Genomic DNA, 15,951 nt, shown 5'->3' with positions numbered 1-15,951 from the left:
TTATTTTTTTTTTTTATGTCTGTGGATAATTAGTGAATGGAATTTTCTATGAACTTTTTTATCATGTTCTGTTGACCATGTTGACCATTGATGTTTATTGACCTGTCAGTGTTATCTAATTTAAGAACATTTGTTATGTTTAGTTTAACCACTCTTTTGTGTTAAAAATTCCCCATGACCATTATGGTGTGTATTTCTTATTCATTTCTTTGTACTTCATCATGTTCATCTGATCATTTATTTATGTTTTTGCTGAATTATTGTATCATGGTTGCTGATGACATGATAATAACATTTATTTATGTTTTTGCTTGAATTATTGTATCATGGTTTAAAAAAGGGATATAATTAGTTATTTCCTGTCTGAAAAATGTCACTTCTGGTACTGTTTAATAGTTTGCTTGCTACTGATTTAAAAAAAAATATAGGGTTTTATATACTTTTTACAGTAAATAAGTACAGAAAAAAACTACTTCCAGATTACACAAGGTTATTTCCGATTTTAATTTTCAAGGTCATATGGCTTTTAACATAATGCAAAAAGCCTCTTGGCTTTATCATGTATAAATATGACGTTAAAGCAAAGGTCAAAATCTAGAAAGTCCAGTTTACCTATGACCACCAAGCAAGGACTTCATATCAAAAGACTTAAGGACTCTACTATGTATTGTTAATAAGTTATATTACAATACATTTTACTTATAACATTTAAGGGGAGAAAACTCTTAGTCAAATTTAACACTTCGCTTCAAATAAAAATTTCCTATTGCTACAGATCACAACTAAAGATTTTTTAAAAAGTTTCTTAGGAAAAGCATGCACAAGCAAAGGCAAAAAAAATTAAACAAGACCTCAAATCAGAAGATCCCAGGTCTCTATCACTTATGACTAATGAGTTTCTATAACATTTCTCTCATGTCAAATACATAAGGTCACTTTTGGTTGACATTTTCAAGGTTATATGTCTACTAATCTAATGCAAAAGATCCCAAGGCTTTATCATTAATATGAATCTACAGCAAAGGTCAAAATCTAGAATCTCAATTTTGCATTTGACCTTAAGCTAAATTTCAAGGTCATAAACCAAGGACATAAAACCAAAAGACCCTAGGTCTGTATTATATATGGTTAATTAGTTATATTACTATATGCATAATTCTAAATGTATGAGGGTCTGAAACTCCCATGTAATGTCTACGCATCCTTTCAACAAAATTTATGTATTACAACATGTCTCAACTAACAATTTAGTTGTAATTATTTGTTGATGTCTTATAAGGTTTTTGAAAAGAAGTAAAACTAAGCAAAAATCCATATTTAGAACATGACCTTGACCTTATTTTGTTTGTTTTGGACCAAGGACCTCGAACCAAAAGAACCTAGGTCTGTTTCATTTATGGTATACCCGTAACAATTACATTTTGCTTATTAAAAATACAAAAGGGGAAATAACTCTCATATGGAGGCTCCCAACCGCTTCGGTCAAAATTATTTTAAAAATCCTGAGTATATGATGAGCAAATTGGTGAAATAAATTTGTTGTAATCTTTTACGGTTATTTCAAAGGAGATGGGCACACAAGAAAAACAGTGTTTAGGGAGACAACTAATACAATAAAAAAGAGTTCGTCTAAACAGGGTCAGTTTCATTATCGCAATAACTGTTCGATATCACATGCAATAAATCTAAGCAACATTTTGCAAAACCACAAATCACCTTAAGGTGTAACACCACTAATTGGGGCCCGGCCAGAAAGCACATACCAGAAAGTAGTACATATTTAACACAAAATAGTTCCTACGCATGAGTGTAACTTTCAAAATATATAGAATATTTAGGTATTTTTGGCATCAAATGAAAGCTGAAGGACTGGTGATCATTGTAGAACACTTTTGGACTTAAAATTTTGAATATTAAAAAACTGCACCAAATTTTAAAAAGAGGGTACATTTAGCATGTTTAGTCTGTTTGTCAGATCTGAAGTACCTGTTTTGGTACATCCTAGGTACCGGGAACCAGTTCTTTCTTATATGCAATTAAAGGTATGTTGATTTTGTCAGTACAAAACACCATAAAGTGTTGCTTTGACATGCAATGATTGCCACTTTATTTGAACTTAAAATGAAAGAGGTGTTCTGTTCTTTATAATACATACCATACCAGTAATTTTTTCACAAAAATATTTATTTTTATTTACCATAAAATTCATGAAACCATATTTGATCATAAGTAGAAAAAAAACAATACTTGCAATATAGTGACCTATACCGGTAGTTGTAAATTTCTTTGTCATTTGGTCTCTTGCTGAGATTTGTCTCATTGGCAATCATACCTTATCTTCTTTTTATTGATTGTATTTGAATACACTTTTTTCAACTTAGAAAAATATAGGATACAAATGTCAAATGAGTGTACATGCCTATCAGATGGTGCCTCATGTGCAGAGTCTGATGAGACTAGCATTGATGAAAACTAGAACCTAAGTCCTGTGACATGACTAGATTCAGTTGTACTTGACTTTTTTAAAAGTATTTTAAAAGAAAAACATCTAATTTTGTTCTATTGTTTAAATTCATTTTGTTCCTTTAATCAACTCAAGATGTAAAAAGGTTATTTTTAGTAAAAAAAATTTGGACAAGTAACAATTTCATTTGGACAAGTAAGTTTTGGTATGTACTTGTCCTACTGGACAAGTTGAAAAAAAATGTTATTGTAGAGGCCTGCTTCACTGAGCAGAACTTGATTTGCATGGTTGTCCAAATGCATATACATTGTTATATATGTCTGTTACAATTTATCTGCTGAAGACTTTTGGAAATCAATACATTTTCAAACCTTTAAGAAATTTATCTTTTCTGTTTTTTCAGTGCAATGTAGTCCCAACATTACCCAAACATCTCCAATACAGAAACAGAAATCTGTTGGTGATACAGTATGGATGTTATGTCAGATCAATGATCTTAATAATGAAGTCGTAAGTATCTTAGCTGACAAAATCAAAAGTTGAAAATATTAATTCTCCTTCAGTTGCCAGTTATAAGTACAATGTATTAAGTACAATGTATAAGTTACAACATTTCTTTGCTCAAGATAGTTTGAAGGATGTACTATGGTCAGGATAAGTAATTTTTGTCAGATATTTTGGACGTCTTGGCTTTTTTACTACGATATAGGATTAAATATTTTGCCCCTTAACACCCATTTTTCTTCCATATAAGATGATTATATCTTATAATCGGTCATTTACCAAAATTTATGCAGATTCTAGATTTCTCTTCTTTTGATTTAAGACCCAAATAATATCAATGCGCATGTAATGTAAAAGTCCAAGTCTGCCTCTTCCTGCCATTATATACAGTTGAACCTCGTTGTGTCGAAAAATTCGGATGAGTCGAAGTAATTTCTCTTAAACAGCTTTGTTGATCATTCAAGCGGAATGTGTTGAACATTTTTCACCTGAGATAAAACGAAACAAATTTAATTGACCAAAGCCGAGGTAAAATGAATCATTAGATTTAAAACTCATTAATTACCATAGATAAAAGGATAAGAACAATTATAATAAATTCATGATAATTTAATGTTGAGCAGACGACCTCATCAGAGACCGTTCAGAACTTATTTCGTGCCGCAAGTGATTTCATAATTTATAGCGACTGACCTTTGTAAATATTTGTGTAGTCTATTGATTTTATTTGTGCATGATTTGTATCTGTACTGTTTTATATTATTACGAAGGACCAAAAATAGAGATTGAATACACAATCATACAGTGTCTTATCGAGAATAAAAAAAGGCACACTGTTCATTGTATCTAGTTTACAGAAATAGCATACCGTATTCCATGCATTCAAAATTTATGACGACACACTCGACATGGATGAGTCGAACCTCAGATGAGTCGAATACTTTAGTCTGGTCCCTTCGACTTCGACACAACGAGGTTTGACTGTATGTTAAAATATTTCTGGTGAAATAATTTCTATAAGATGTCATTTAGTATTGTTTCAGACCAAATGTACCATATCTTCATCACTTTGAAGCAAAATGTTTGTTCTTCTTCTTTTACATATATATCCTGTCTGAGAAAATGTAAGAGCAAGCAAAAGTCAAAATTGAGAACATGAATTTGACACATGATATTTTCTAAGTTAGGACCCAGGGACTTAAATACTGTATGTTTATATGGTTAACAGTTTATGAGGTAAAAAAATAACAAATTTATTTGGTAAAGGTAGATAACTCCTATAAGATTTCACCAGATCCCTTCTAACCAAATCAACCAAAAATTCCTTAGCATGTAACGGACAATTAAGAATAAGAATATTGACGATATTTATGCTTATGAAGGAGATGCACTCACAAGATGAGCAGTGAATGGGAAGATAACTCTTACAAAGAAGATTGTTAAGCTTAGCAGGATCAAATTTAAAGGTGCATTTACTATGTTATACAATGTAAGAAATGTGTAAGCAATATATTAGGAAAATAGTTCTGATGTAGATCTCAGAAATATTGTATATATACAATTATGAATTGATGGTAATAAGATTGTTACAGGTGCTATGGAAATTCGTTGACCACAATAAGTTCATTGCAAGGGGAGACAAGTTACAAGTCAGCGACGTAAATCATTATAAAATAGAGGTTTTACAAGGAGAGACTACAGGTATGTAATGAAAGGGTGAAAGATCATGATTGTGTTTTGTATTGTCTGCTTACAGGCATCTCAAAAAACATCTTCATTTTTATTTGCCTTGACAAAATTTTGCAGTCCTGGTGTATTGCATAATTTACATGTTAAGTATAAAAAAAATGTGGTATTATTGCCCATGTGATAACTCTCCACAAGAGACTAAATGACACAGAAATAAACAGCTTTAGGTCACTGTACAGACTTCATTCAACAATGAGCAAAGCTCATACAGCAGAGTCAGGTATTAAAGGCCCTGAAATCACAAATGTGAAACAATTCAAATGAGAAAACTAACAGCCTAATTAAGGTACAAAAAAAATGAAAGAAAAGTTTGTTTTTAGGTTTAAGAGGAACCACAAATGGTATCTGTTTTATTTCAACCTGAATCATACATGTCATATGGAATTTTGACCTCAGTCATGGTTTTCTGGCTGACAGCAACATATGTAAGCATGTACAGTTTGTTACTTGGTAGAACCAAGTGTTTAACCAATGCATTATCAAATTGAATTTATGATTTTCCTAAACATATATGATACATTTGACATAATGTTTAATCCTTATAAATTCTTATTTTTCATAATTTGAATCTAATTGCAATGATCTATTATGATGAACTTCAAAAGATTATTTTTTTTCATTTCTCCAGATGCACCAGCTTCCTATATTCTCCATATATTTAATTTACAAACAGCAGATCAAGGATTTTACGAGTGTTCTGTTGATAAAACAAACCAGACTTTAACATACCAGCTTCAGATAACAGGTAGAGTAAATTACATAATAAAAAAATTAATTGCAAATTGTTTTAATTAATGAATGATTAATGATAGCATAGCAACCAGATTTTATTGGTGAAGGAAGCCATAATACTGAGGAGAACAACTGACCTTTCATTGCAGTCTTTTGCAATCATACCACATCTTCTTTTTTTATATTTGTCAATTAAGATGAGTCAAATACACCTGACATGAGCCAGATTCAAACTCACAACCTCAGTGTTAACAGACTAGTGATCATGGTAAAGGAACTACTTAGACCACTCATTCACCTAGGCCTCATAAATGAACCTAAGATTTTTTTTTATGGTCCCACAACAAAGTTGTCTGTGCCATATAGTTTTACCCTTGTCCGAAATTCCGTAATTCCGAAATTCCTTCATTCTGCAACAAACCATTATACGGAGTTTTTTTATGCCCCACCTACGATAGTAGAGGGGCATTATGTTTTCTGGTCTGTGCGTCCGTTCGTTCGTTCGTTCGTCTGTTCGTTCGTCCGTCTGTCCCGCTTCAGGTTAAAGTTTTTGGTCAAGGTAGTTTTTGATGAAGTTGAAGTCCAATCAACTTGAAACTTAGTACACATGTTCCTTATGATATCTTCTTTCTAATTTTAAAGCCAAATTAAACTTTTGACCCCAATTTCACGGTCCACTGAACATAGAAAATGAAAGTGCATGTTTCAGGTTAAAGTTTTTGGTCAAGGTAGTTTTTGATGAAGTTGAAGTCCAATCAACTTGAAACTTAGTACTAATGTTCCTTATGATATGATCTTTCTAATTTTAAAGCCAAATTAAACTTTTGACCCCAATTTCACGGTCCACTGAACATAGAAAATGAAAGTGCATGTTTCAGGTTAAAGTTTTTGGTCAAGGTAGTTTTTGATGAAGTTGAAGTCCAATCAACTTGAAACTTAGTACAAATGTTCCCTATGATATTATCTTTCTAATTTTAATGCCTAATTATATTTTTTATCCAATTTCACTGTCCATTGAACATGGAAAATGATAGTGGGAGTGGGGCATCCGTGTACTTTGGACACATTCTTGTTTCTAAATGCCTTTAGATATTAGGCTGATTTTTGGTATGTGAGTTAACCATGATGAGTTACAGGTCAAGTTTAAGTTTCGATCCGCTCCGCTAATTTTTGCCAAAATTATGGGCTTTGGATTTTCATAAATTGTTGAAAATCACAGTTATACAGACTTTTTTTCTAAACTCTTTCAGATATTGGGCTCATTTTTAGTATGTGAGTTAACCGTGATGAGTAACAGATCAAGTTTATTTTTGCCAAAATTAGGGGCTATGGACTTTGATAAATTGTTGAAAATCCCAGTTAAAACAGACTTTTTTTCTAAACACTTTCAGATATTGGGCTGATTTTTGGTGTGTGAGTTACTCATGATGAGTTACCGATCAAGTTTAAGTTTTGTTTTGCTCCGCTAATTTTTGCCAAAATAAAGGGTTTACAATTTTGAAAATTGTTGAAAATCACAGTTATACAGACTTTTTTTCTATACGCCTCCAGATTTTGAGCTGATTTTTGATATGTGAGACTATCATCATGTGTGTGTCCACATGTGTTATTGAAATTGCAGATTTTTCAACTTTTTGAGACGGGGCCATATCTAGTTGACAGTATGATATTGAAACCTTACACATATGTTTGTATATGGACATTACTAATTAATGTGATTATTGTAATTCGAAAACTATCAAATTATCCAAATAATTAAGAAAAATTGAGTCCCTAGAAATGTTTCATAATCTTTGGATCTACATTGTTGACAATTTGTTGTTATTCTAATAAAATATATACATTTTAGCAGCCTACATAAATTTTTATTATCTATATAGTTTATCATACAACCCTGCTTTCAAATTTTAAACTTATTAAATATGAAAATGTAATGTACAGATTTCACGGAGAGAAATTTTTACGAGAACAGCCAATTATCTTTAAGGTATTTTTCGTACACTTCGACCTAAAAAATACTGTCTTTGTTCTATAATTAGAATCAACAATGCTCAATGTAAAATATCGACAAATATAATGCCTACCCATGTTAAAATGAGCATAGAGTATGACATGAAATAGTAAATGAGACAACAGTCCACTAGGGACCAAAATCACATAGAAATTAGCAACTAAAGATCACAACACTCAAAAAGGATTTTACTTTGCTTGGGTGAAAGGATATGATTTAATCTGAAGCTTCATAATCTACTTTAAATGAATTGAATCTACTATGTCATGTATGTAGCACCTTCCATTTTGCAGATAGATAATTTTAAGACTGATCAATTGTCCAAGGAAAAATTTCGTCGAAATTTCTTGGTTCCTGTGAAATGAAATGATTTAATATTCAAGTTTTAGTTTGTTTTAAAGTTGTTTTTATACGACCGCAAAATTTGAAAAATTTTTCGTCGTATATTGCTATCACGTTGGCGTCGTCGTCGTCGTCGTCGTCCGAATACTTTTAGTTTTCGCACTCTAACTTTAGTAAAAGTGAATAGAAATCTATGAAATTTTAACATAAGGTTTATGACCACAAAAGGAAGGTTGGGATTGATTTTGGGAGTTTTGGTCCCAACATTTTAGGAATAAGGGCCAAAAAGGGCCCAAATAAGCATTTTCTTGATTTTCGCACTATAACTTTAGTTTAAGTGAATAGAAATCTATGAAATTTTGACACAAGGTTTATGACCACAAAAGAAAGGTTGGGATTGATTTTGGGAGTTTTGGTTCCAACAGTTTAGGAATTAGGGGCAAAAAAAGGTCCCAAATAAGCATTATTCTTGGTTTTCGCACAATAACTTTAGTTTAAGTAAATAGAAATCTATGAAATTTAAACACAAGGTTTATGACCATAAAAGGAAGGTTGGTATTGATTTTGGGAGTTTTGGTCCCAACAGTTTAGGAATAAAGGGCCCAAAGGGTCCAAATTAAACTTTGTTTGATTTCATCAAAAATTGAATAATTGGGGTTCTTTGGTATGCCGAATCTAACTGTGTGTGCAGATTCTTAATTTTTGGTCCCGTTTTCAAATTGGTCTACATTAAGGTCCAAAGGGTCCAAAATTAAACTTAGTTTGATTTTAACAAAAATTGAATCCTAGAGGTTGTTTGATATGCTGAATTTAAAAATGAACTTAGATTTTTATTTATTGGCCTAGTTTTCAAGTTGGTCCAAATGGGGGTCCAAAATTAAACTTTGTTCATCAAAAATTGAATAAATGGGTTCTTTGATATGCCAAATCTAACTGTGTATGTAGATTCTTAATTTTTGGTCCAGTTTTCAAATGGTCTACATTAAGGTCCAAAGGGTCCAAAATTAAACTAAGTTTGATTTTAACAAAAATTAAATTCTTGGGCTTATTTGATATGCTTTATCTAAATATGTACTTTGATTTTTGATTATGGGCCAAGTTTTCAAGTTGGTCCAAATCAGGATTCCATATCAAGTATTGTGCAATAGCAAGAAATTTTCAATTGCACAGTATTGCACAATAGCAAGAAATATCTAATTGCACAATATTGTGCAATAGCAATTAATTTTCAATTGGAGTTATCTTTCTTTGTATAGAATAGAAGTTGATCATATATGTTGGAAATTTGCCAGACATGACTATGATGTCATTTTCTATTTTTATTTGCCAATAACTTTATGTAAATAACTTCATTGGAAATTTGCCAATATAAAATGTTGCTGATGAAGCTTTTTTTCCTTATCTTATCTAAAATGTTTTTAGATAATGTATGTTGGACATTTGCCAGACATGACTATGATGTCATTTTCTATTTTTATTTGCCAATAACTTTATGTAAATAACTTCATTGGAAATTTGCCAACATAAAATGTTGCTGATGAAGTTTTTTTTATTGTTTTATACAATAAACAATGTATATTCACTTTTACTACCAACCAATCTTTACCATTCAGTGATAACAAGCACTTTATTTTACATTTTAATATTTTATGATGTATTTAAAAGAGTAGTTATTGTTGCAAACTCCATTAGAAATTTGAATTGATATCAGTTTTGGAAAAAGGGAAACGGGGATGTGAAAAAAAGGGGGGGGTTTAAATTTTTCTCATTTCAGATTTCATAAATAAAAAGAAAATTTCTTCAAACATTTTTTTGAGAGGATTAATATTCAACAGCATAGTGAATTGCTCAAAGGCAAAAAAAATATTTTAAGTTCATTAGACCACATTCATTCTGTGTCAGAAACCTATGCTGTGTCAACTATTTAGTTTTAGATTTAAAAAGTTTGAAGAAGAAATCTTTAATTGATTTGTAAAATCTTGACATTTGTTTTGTGTAAAAAAAAACATGTAATGTCAAAAATTTGATCACAATCCAAATTCAGAGCTGTATCATGCTTGAATGTTTTGTCCATACTTGTCCAACTGTTCAGGGTTCGACCTCCGCGGTCGTATAAAGCTGCGCCCTGCCGGAGCACCTGGTTACATCTGCTGTGTATCCACATCCTGTTTCCAATGACGATCATTGTCAAATAAAACTTTTCTCCAAACTTATAAACAAACTCCTTTTAAAGATAGATGATGATTTAATGATTTGGTTTGGGAATTAAAAAATTCCCGAGGCACATAAGTATAACGGGAATTGATTGTCTTCTTGCGCATGTGTAATACATGTACGTGTAGGCGTAGGAATTTTTGGCGCCAAAAAATTAGGTTGTAAAGTGACTGTTTTATATAGTTAATTCTAGCCTGTACTTCGTACTGTGAACATCGTATTTTTAAGGGTTTTTTAAGGAAAAAAGATTTGCATAATTTTGTATTTGATAAATATATTGATTTTTATGTAGGTTGATTGGCTATACAAACGTAATCGTATTTAGACTTTTGTACCAAAAATTTTCATAGCCCTTGAGTCCTAATGACTTGCTTTCTTTTCTATTTTGATATTTACAAACAAAATTATGTTTTTCTTTTTCTCATTTGATAAGTGAGGTCCAACACTTAGAGTTTCGTTGGCATGGACAAAAGGACACAGGTTTCCTAAAAGGGTTTTTCCTGGGCGGCCACGAAACATTCATTTATTCAGTTATTCTAATACAAAAGGTCAACATTGATGAGTATATATTTTTGTTGAACAATGATGTTATTGTTTTCACATTGTATAGTGTATAATATGTTTATATTGATCATTTGTCTTATTAAATCGGCTGCTCACAATATCATGCAGTACTCGAGCTAGTCAACAACATAAGTTTGTGTTGTGTTTTTCTTTAAATAGTTTAGATGTATTAAGTGGAAAGAAGACGATCATTTATACCTTGGTATACATGTTACCTCAATTAATTTCATGAGGCCATGCAGGTTTAGATCATGTTTTGGTCTTGTTAGCATTTTTAAAGGAATTCAAATAATTTATATGTCTTAGCACTAACTTTATTTTTAGATTTACATTAACATCTGTATTTAAGAAAAAGGTGTATATAATAAACATATTTTTTTATTGCAGAAGCTCCGACACTGCCACCCCCACCTGCTGTACATAGTTATAACTTTACAGGTATGTTAGATGATAAGATGGCAATAACAAATAAAAAATGAATTGGTAGATTCAGGTGCTCAGGAAGGGTAGGCATTTCCTGCTCCACTACTGGCACATGAAGTGTTGCTAACAAACATATCTGGTAAAAAGTTAACGATACATTCAGTGATTAGTCATAAACAAGGAAAGGAGGATGTTAGGGGGAGTGGGGCTTATAATACAGAGCAAATATACAATCATCTGTTATATAGGTTGTTTGAGGCCTCAAACCTTCAATTTATATTTAAGGGAGAGCACATTTTAATGTACATAAGACATGTAAGATATTGCTACAACAAAAAACAATGTGAAGTAACTTGGCAATATCTGTTTTAAAGACATCAAAACCATAGACACACTTCTACATGATATGATTCATACCTTATATAATAATAATATGATTTTGGATGTAATGCGTCTCCTGATTGGCTGACGTTGTTTTATTTATCATCTCATAGACATAATTTTATCATGTGACAGTGACGTCTTCAACTTTTTTCATGATTTACCCTAGTTTAAAATGGAATTAAGAATTAAATTATAAGAAATGACTGTATTATTTTTTCTGCCTATTCAAAATAACAAAAAAAATGTGGTGCACACTCTAAAATAACACACTATGCAGGTTAGTCAGTGTGCATCACATTTTTAAATGACCACAAAAAAAAATTTGGGATTGTATAAGGTATGATGTCATCTGGGTTGTCCGAAAAAACATTTCCAGACAATAACTTTAGTTTTACAAGAATGGATCTCTTTGAAATTTAATGAGAAGGGTCAATACCACAAAAGGAAGGTTGGGATTAATTTTAGGGATGATGATCCCAACCGTTTAGGAATTAGGGACCAAAAAGGGGCCCAAAACAAGCATTTTTCTAATTTCAGGATAATAACTTGTGTATAAATATTTCAATTGCTCTAAAATTGTACCACAATGTTTATTACCATTAGTAGAAGGTTTGGATTTATTTTGGGGGTTATGGTTCCATCAGTTTAGACATTAAGGGCCTTAAAGGGGCCAAAAACAAGCATTTTTCTAGTTCCTGGACGATAACTTGTGTATAATTGTATGGATATCTCTGACGTTGTACCACAAAGTTCCATATCACAAAAGAAAGGCTGGGATTGAGTTTTGGGGTTATTGACCTATTCATGCAGGAATTAGGGGCCAAAAAGCAAGCATTTTTCTAGTTTCCAGACACTAACTTGTGTTTGAATTTATGGATCTCTCTAAAATTTTACTACAAGGTTCCATATACTACAAAAGAAAGGGTAATTGCTCCATGGGGGAATTCCAATTTTTTTAAGAGGTTAAATTTTTTTTTTTTAAATTTTCAAGGAGAAATATTTAATTGCACAGTATTGCTCAATAGATTTGTAAGATGTTTTACATTTGTTTTGTGTCAGAAACCTATATTATGTCAAAAAATCACAATCCAAATTCAGATAGTATCAAGCTTGAATATTTTTGTTTCCAAATTTGTCCCAACTGTTCAGGGTTCAACCTCTGCGGCGGTATCGGGCTGCGCTCAGCGAAGCATTTTATTGATGTTATTTCTTCATAGACAGAAAAAATATTACAATCTTTCCTTAAATGTTTGAAATAATGCTAGAAGTTTGGGGATGTTATTGGAATGTCACAATATAACTTTAAACATTTATTTTAGATTGTTGTGTCAAAGAGGGAGTGTCATCTGCCTGCCAGCCAGTCTGTGATCCCTTTAATCAGAAATTACCAGCCAACTTTGACCCATTGATTGCATGTGCATTAGATCTTCCTAAACTTCTGAAATGTGGATCTGGTAATTTCAATGTTTTATCAATTTGGTTTAAATCTGATAGATTTATGAACACTGAAATGATCTTTACTACCTTGAATTTTTTTTCCCATATTTTAATATAGTTAACTAGAGGCTCTAAAGAGCCTGTGTCGCTCACCTTGGTCTATGTGAATATTAAACAATGGACACAGATGGATTCATGACAAAATTGTGTTTTGGTGAAGGTGATGTGTTTGTAGATCTTACTTTACTAAACATTCTTGCTGCTTACAATTATCTCTATCTATAACAGTACTTTCAGTGGAAAATGTTATTGAAAATCTTCAAATCTTAAGAAAATTGTTAAAAATTTACTATGAAGGGCAATAACTCCTTAGGGGGTCAATTGACTATTTTGGTCATACTGCTTATTTTTAGTTCTTACTTTGCTGTACATTATTGCTGTTTACAGTTTATCTTTATCTATAATAATATTCAAGATAATAACAAAACTAGAGGCTCTCAAGAGCCTGTGTCGCTCACCTTGGTCTATGTGCATATTATCAATGGACACAGATAAATTTATGACAAAATGGTGTTTTTGTGATGGTGATGTGTTTGTAGATCTTTCTTTACTGAACATTCTTGTTGCTACAAATATTTCTCTCTATAATGAACTTGGCCCAGTAATTACAGTGGAAAATATTTCCTAAAAACATGACGAAAAAGTTGTTAACAATTGACTGTAAAGGGCAATAACTCCTTAAGGGGTCAATTGAAAATTTTGGTCATGTTAACTTATTTGTAGATATCTTATTTTGCTGAACATTATTGCTGTTTACAGTTTATCTCTATCTATAATAATATTCAAGATAATAACCAAAATCTGCAAAATTTCCTTAAAATTACTAATTTGGGGCAGCAACCCAACAACAGGTTGTCTGATTTGTCTGAAAATTTCAGGGCAGATAGATCTTGACCTGATAAACAATTTTACCTACTCAGATTTGCTCTAAATGCTTTGGTGTCAGAGATATAAGCCAAAATCTACATTTCCCCTCTATGCTCTATTTTTAGCCATGGCAGCCATCTTGGTTGGTTGAACGGGTCACGCCACACAATTTTTAAACTAAATACCCCAATAATAATTGTGGCCAAGTTTGGTTAAATTTGGCCCAGGAGTTTCAGAGGAGAAGATTTTTGTAAAAGATTACAAAAATTTACGAAAAATTGGTCAAAATGGACTATAAAGGGCAATACCTCCTTAAGGGGTCAACTGATAATTTTGGTCAGGTTGATTTATTTGTAGATCTTACTTTGCTGAACATTATTGCTGTTTACAGTTTATCTCTTTCTATAATAATATTCAAGATAATAACCAAAATCTGCAAAATTTCCTTCAAATTACTTATTTCGGGGCAGCAACCCAATAACTGGTGTCATATGGTATTTTGAACCCCATGGTAAAATGACCCCGGGGTCAAAATACCGCTATGGTAAATTGAACCCCCCCTGTATGGAAAATTGAACCCCCATGGTAAATTGAACCCCCCTGTTTTTTTAATTCTAGATGATTAATAAAACATTTAACATTATATAAAAGCTAATCAAATATTAAAAATCATTAATACAAGAAGGGGAGGTCAATTTTCAATGATTGGTTAAAAGAAAAATATTTGCTTGGTATAAGTGCTCTGAAGTCTTAACCAACAAAATTTCAATCAAAAAACTTCTGAAAGCATTATAACTAGACCATGTAGCTTGGACACTTTAATTTTTTGAAATTTGTAATATTTATATAGAATGGTAGACTTAAGTTTTGATTCTCCATGGTAAAAAAAGGGGGAGGGGGTCAAATTACCATGGCTCAGTTAATCTAAAACGTAAAATTTTCAAAACATCTTTTCAAGCTACTAAAATAAATACAAACTTCTTATTGGAGTATAATAAATATGGAAAGGAGCTAGATATTTTAGCATTAAAGGTCTTTAGATGTATAGTAGGGGGCTCAATATACCATGGTAGGGGGGTCAAAATAACATGCCATGGCAAAGTAAAATTTTCAAAATATCTTTTCCAGCATATTTAATACATACAAACTACGTATTGGAGTATAATAACTATGTAAAGAAGCTAGAATAGATTGAGTTTTTGAAATTCAAGGTCTATAGTAGGGGGTTCAATATACCGCAGGGGGGTCAAAATACCATGGCTATTAAAGTAAAATTTTCAAAATATCTTTTCCAGTATGTTAAATACATACAAACTACTTATTGTAGTATTATAACTATGTAAAGGAGTTAGAATAGATTGAATTTTTGAAATTCAAGGTCTTGAGTAGGGGGTTCAATATACCGCAGGGGGGTCAAAATACCATGGCGAAGTAAAATTTTCAAAATATCTTTTCCAGTATGTTTAATTCATACAAACTACTTATTGGAGTATTACAACTATGTTAAGGAGTTAGAATAGCTAGAATTTTTGAAATTCAAGGTCTTGCGTAGGGGGTTCAATATACCGCAGGGGGTCAAAATACCATGGCGAAGTCAAATTTTCAAAATATCTTTTCCAGTATGTTTAATACATACAAACTACTTATTGGGTTATTATAACTATGTTAAGGAGTTAGAATAGATTGAATTTTTGAAATTCAAGGTCTTGAGTAGGGGGTTCAATATACCGCAGGGGGGTCAAAATACCATGGCTAAGAAAATTTTTCAAAATATCTTTTCCAGTATGTTTAATACATACAAACTACTTATTTGGGTATTATAACTATGTTAAGGAGTTAAAATAGCTAGAATTCTTGAAATTCAAGGTCTATAGTAGGGGGTTCAATATACCGCAGGGGGGTCAAAATACCATGGCAAAGTAAAATTTTCAAAATATCTTTTCCAGCATATCAAATACATACAAACTACTTATTGGAGTATTATAACTATGTTAAGGAGCTAGAATAGATTGAATTTTTGAAATTCAAGGTCTATAGTAGGGGGTTCAATATACCGCAGGGGGGTCAAAATACCATGGCGAAGTAAAATTTTCAAAATATCTTTTCCAGTATGTTTAATACATACAAACTACTTATTTGGGTATTATAACTATGTTAAGGAGTTAGAATAGCTAAAATTTTTTTAATTCAAGGTCTATAG

At 31.6% G+C, this 15,951-nt stretch overlaps 1 protein-coding gene across 1 annotated transcript in view; it reads left to right on the top strand.

Moving 5' to 3' along the window:
• LOC143044672 (Ig-like and fibronectin type-III domain-containing protein 2) overlaps window positions 1-15,951 on the top strand; it is a 165,547-nt gene that overhangs the window by 21,804 nt on the left and 127,792 nt on the right. The window contains exons 3-7 of the mRNA XM_076216735.1: window positions 2,868-2,974; window positions 4,561-4,669; window positions 5,346-5,462; window positions 10,968-11,018; window positions 12,707-12,841. Coding sequence (XP_076072850.1) covers window positions 2,868-2,974; window positions 4,561-4,669; window positions 5,346-5,462; window positions 10,968-11,018; window positions 12,707-12,841 — 519 coding nt within the window. The remainder of the gene's footprint in view (window positions 1-2,867; window positions 2,975-4,560; window positions 4,670-5,345; window positions 5,463-10,967; window positions 11,019-12,706; window positions 12,842-15,951) is intronic.

This window comes from Mytilus galloprovincialis, chromosome 9, assembly GCF_965363235.1.
Source record: "Mytilus galloprovincialis chromosome 9, xbMytGall1.hap1.1, whole genome shotgun sequence".
NCBI classification, from domain to species: domain Eukaryota; kingdom Metazoa; phylum Mollusca; class Bivalvia; order Mytilida; family Mytilidae; genus Mytilus; species Mytilus galloprovincialis.
Note: the sequence above shows the minus strand (reverse complement) of the source record. Positions and strands in the feature narration are given on the sequence as shown.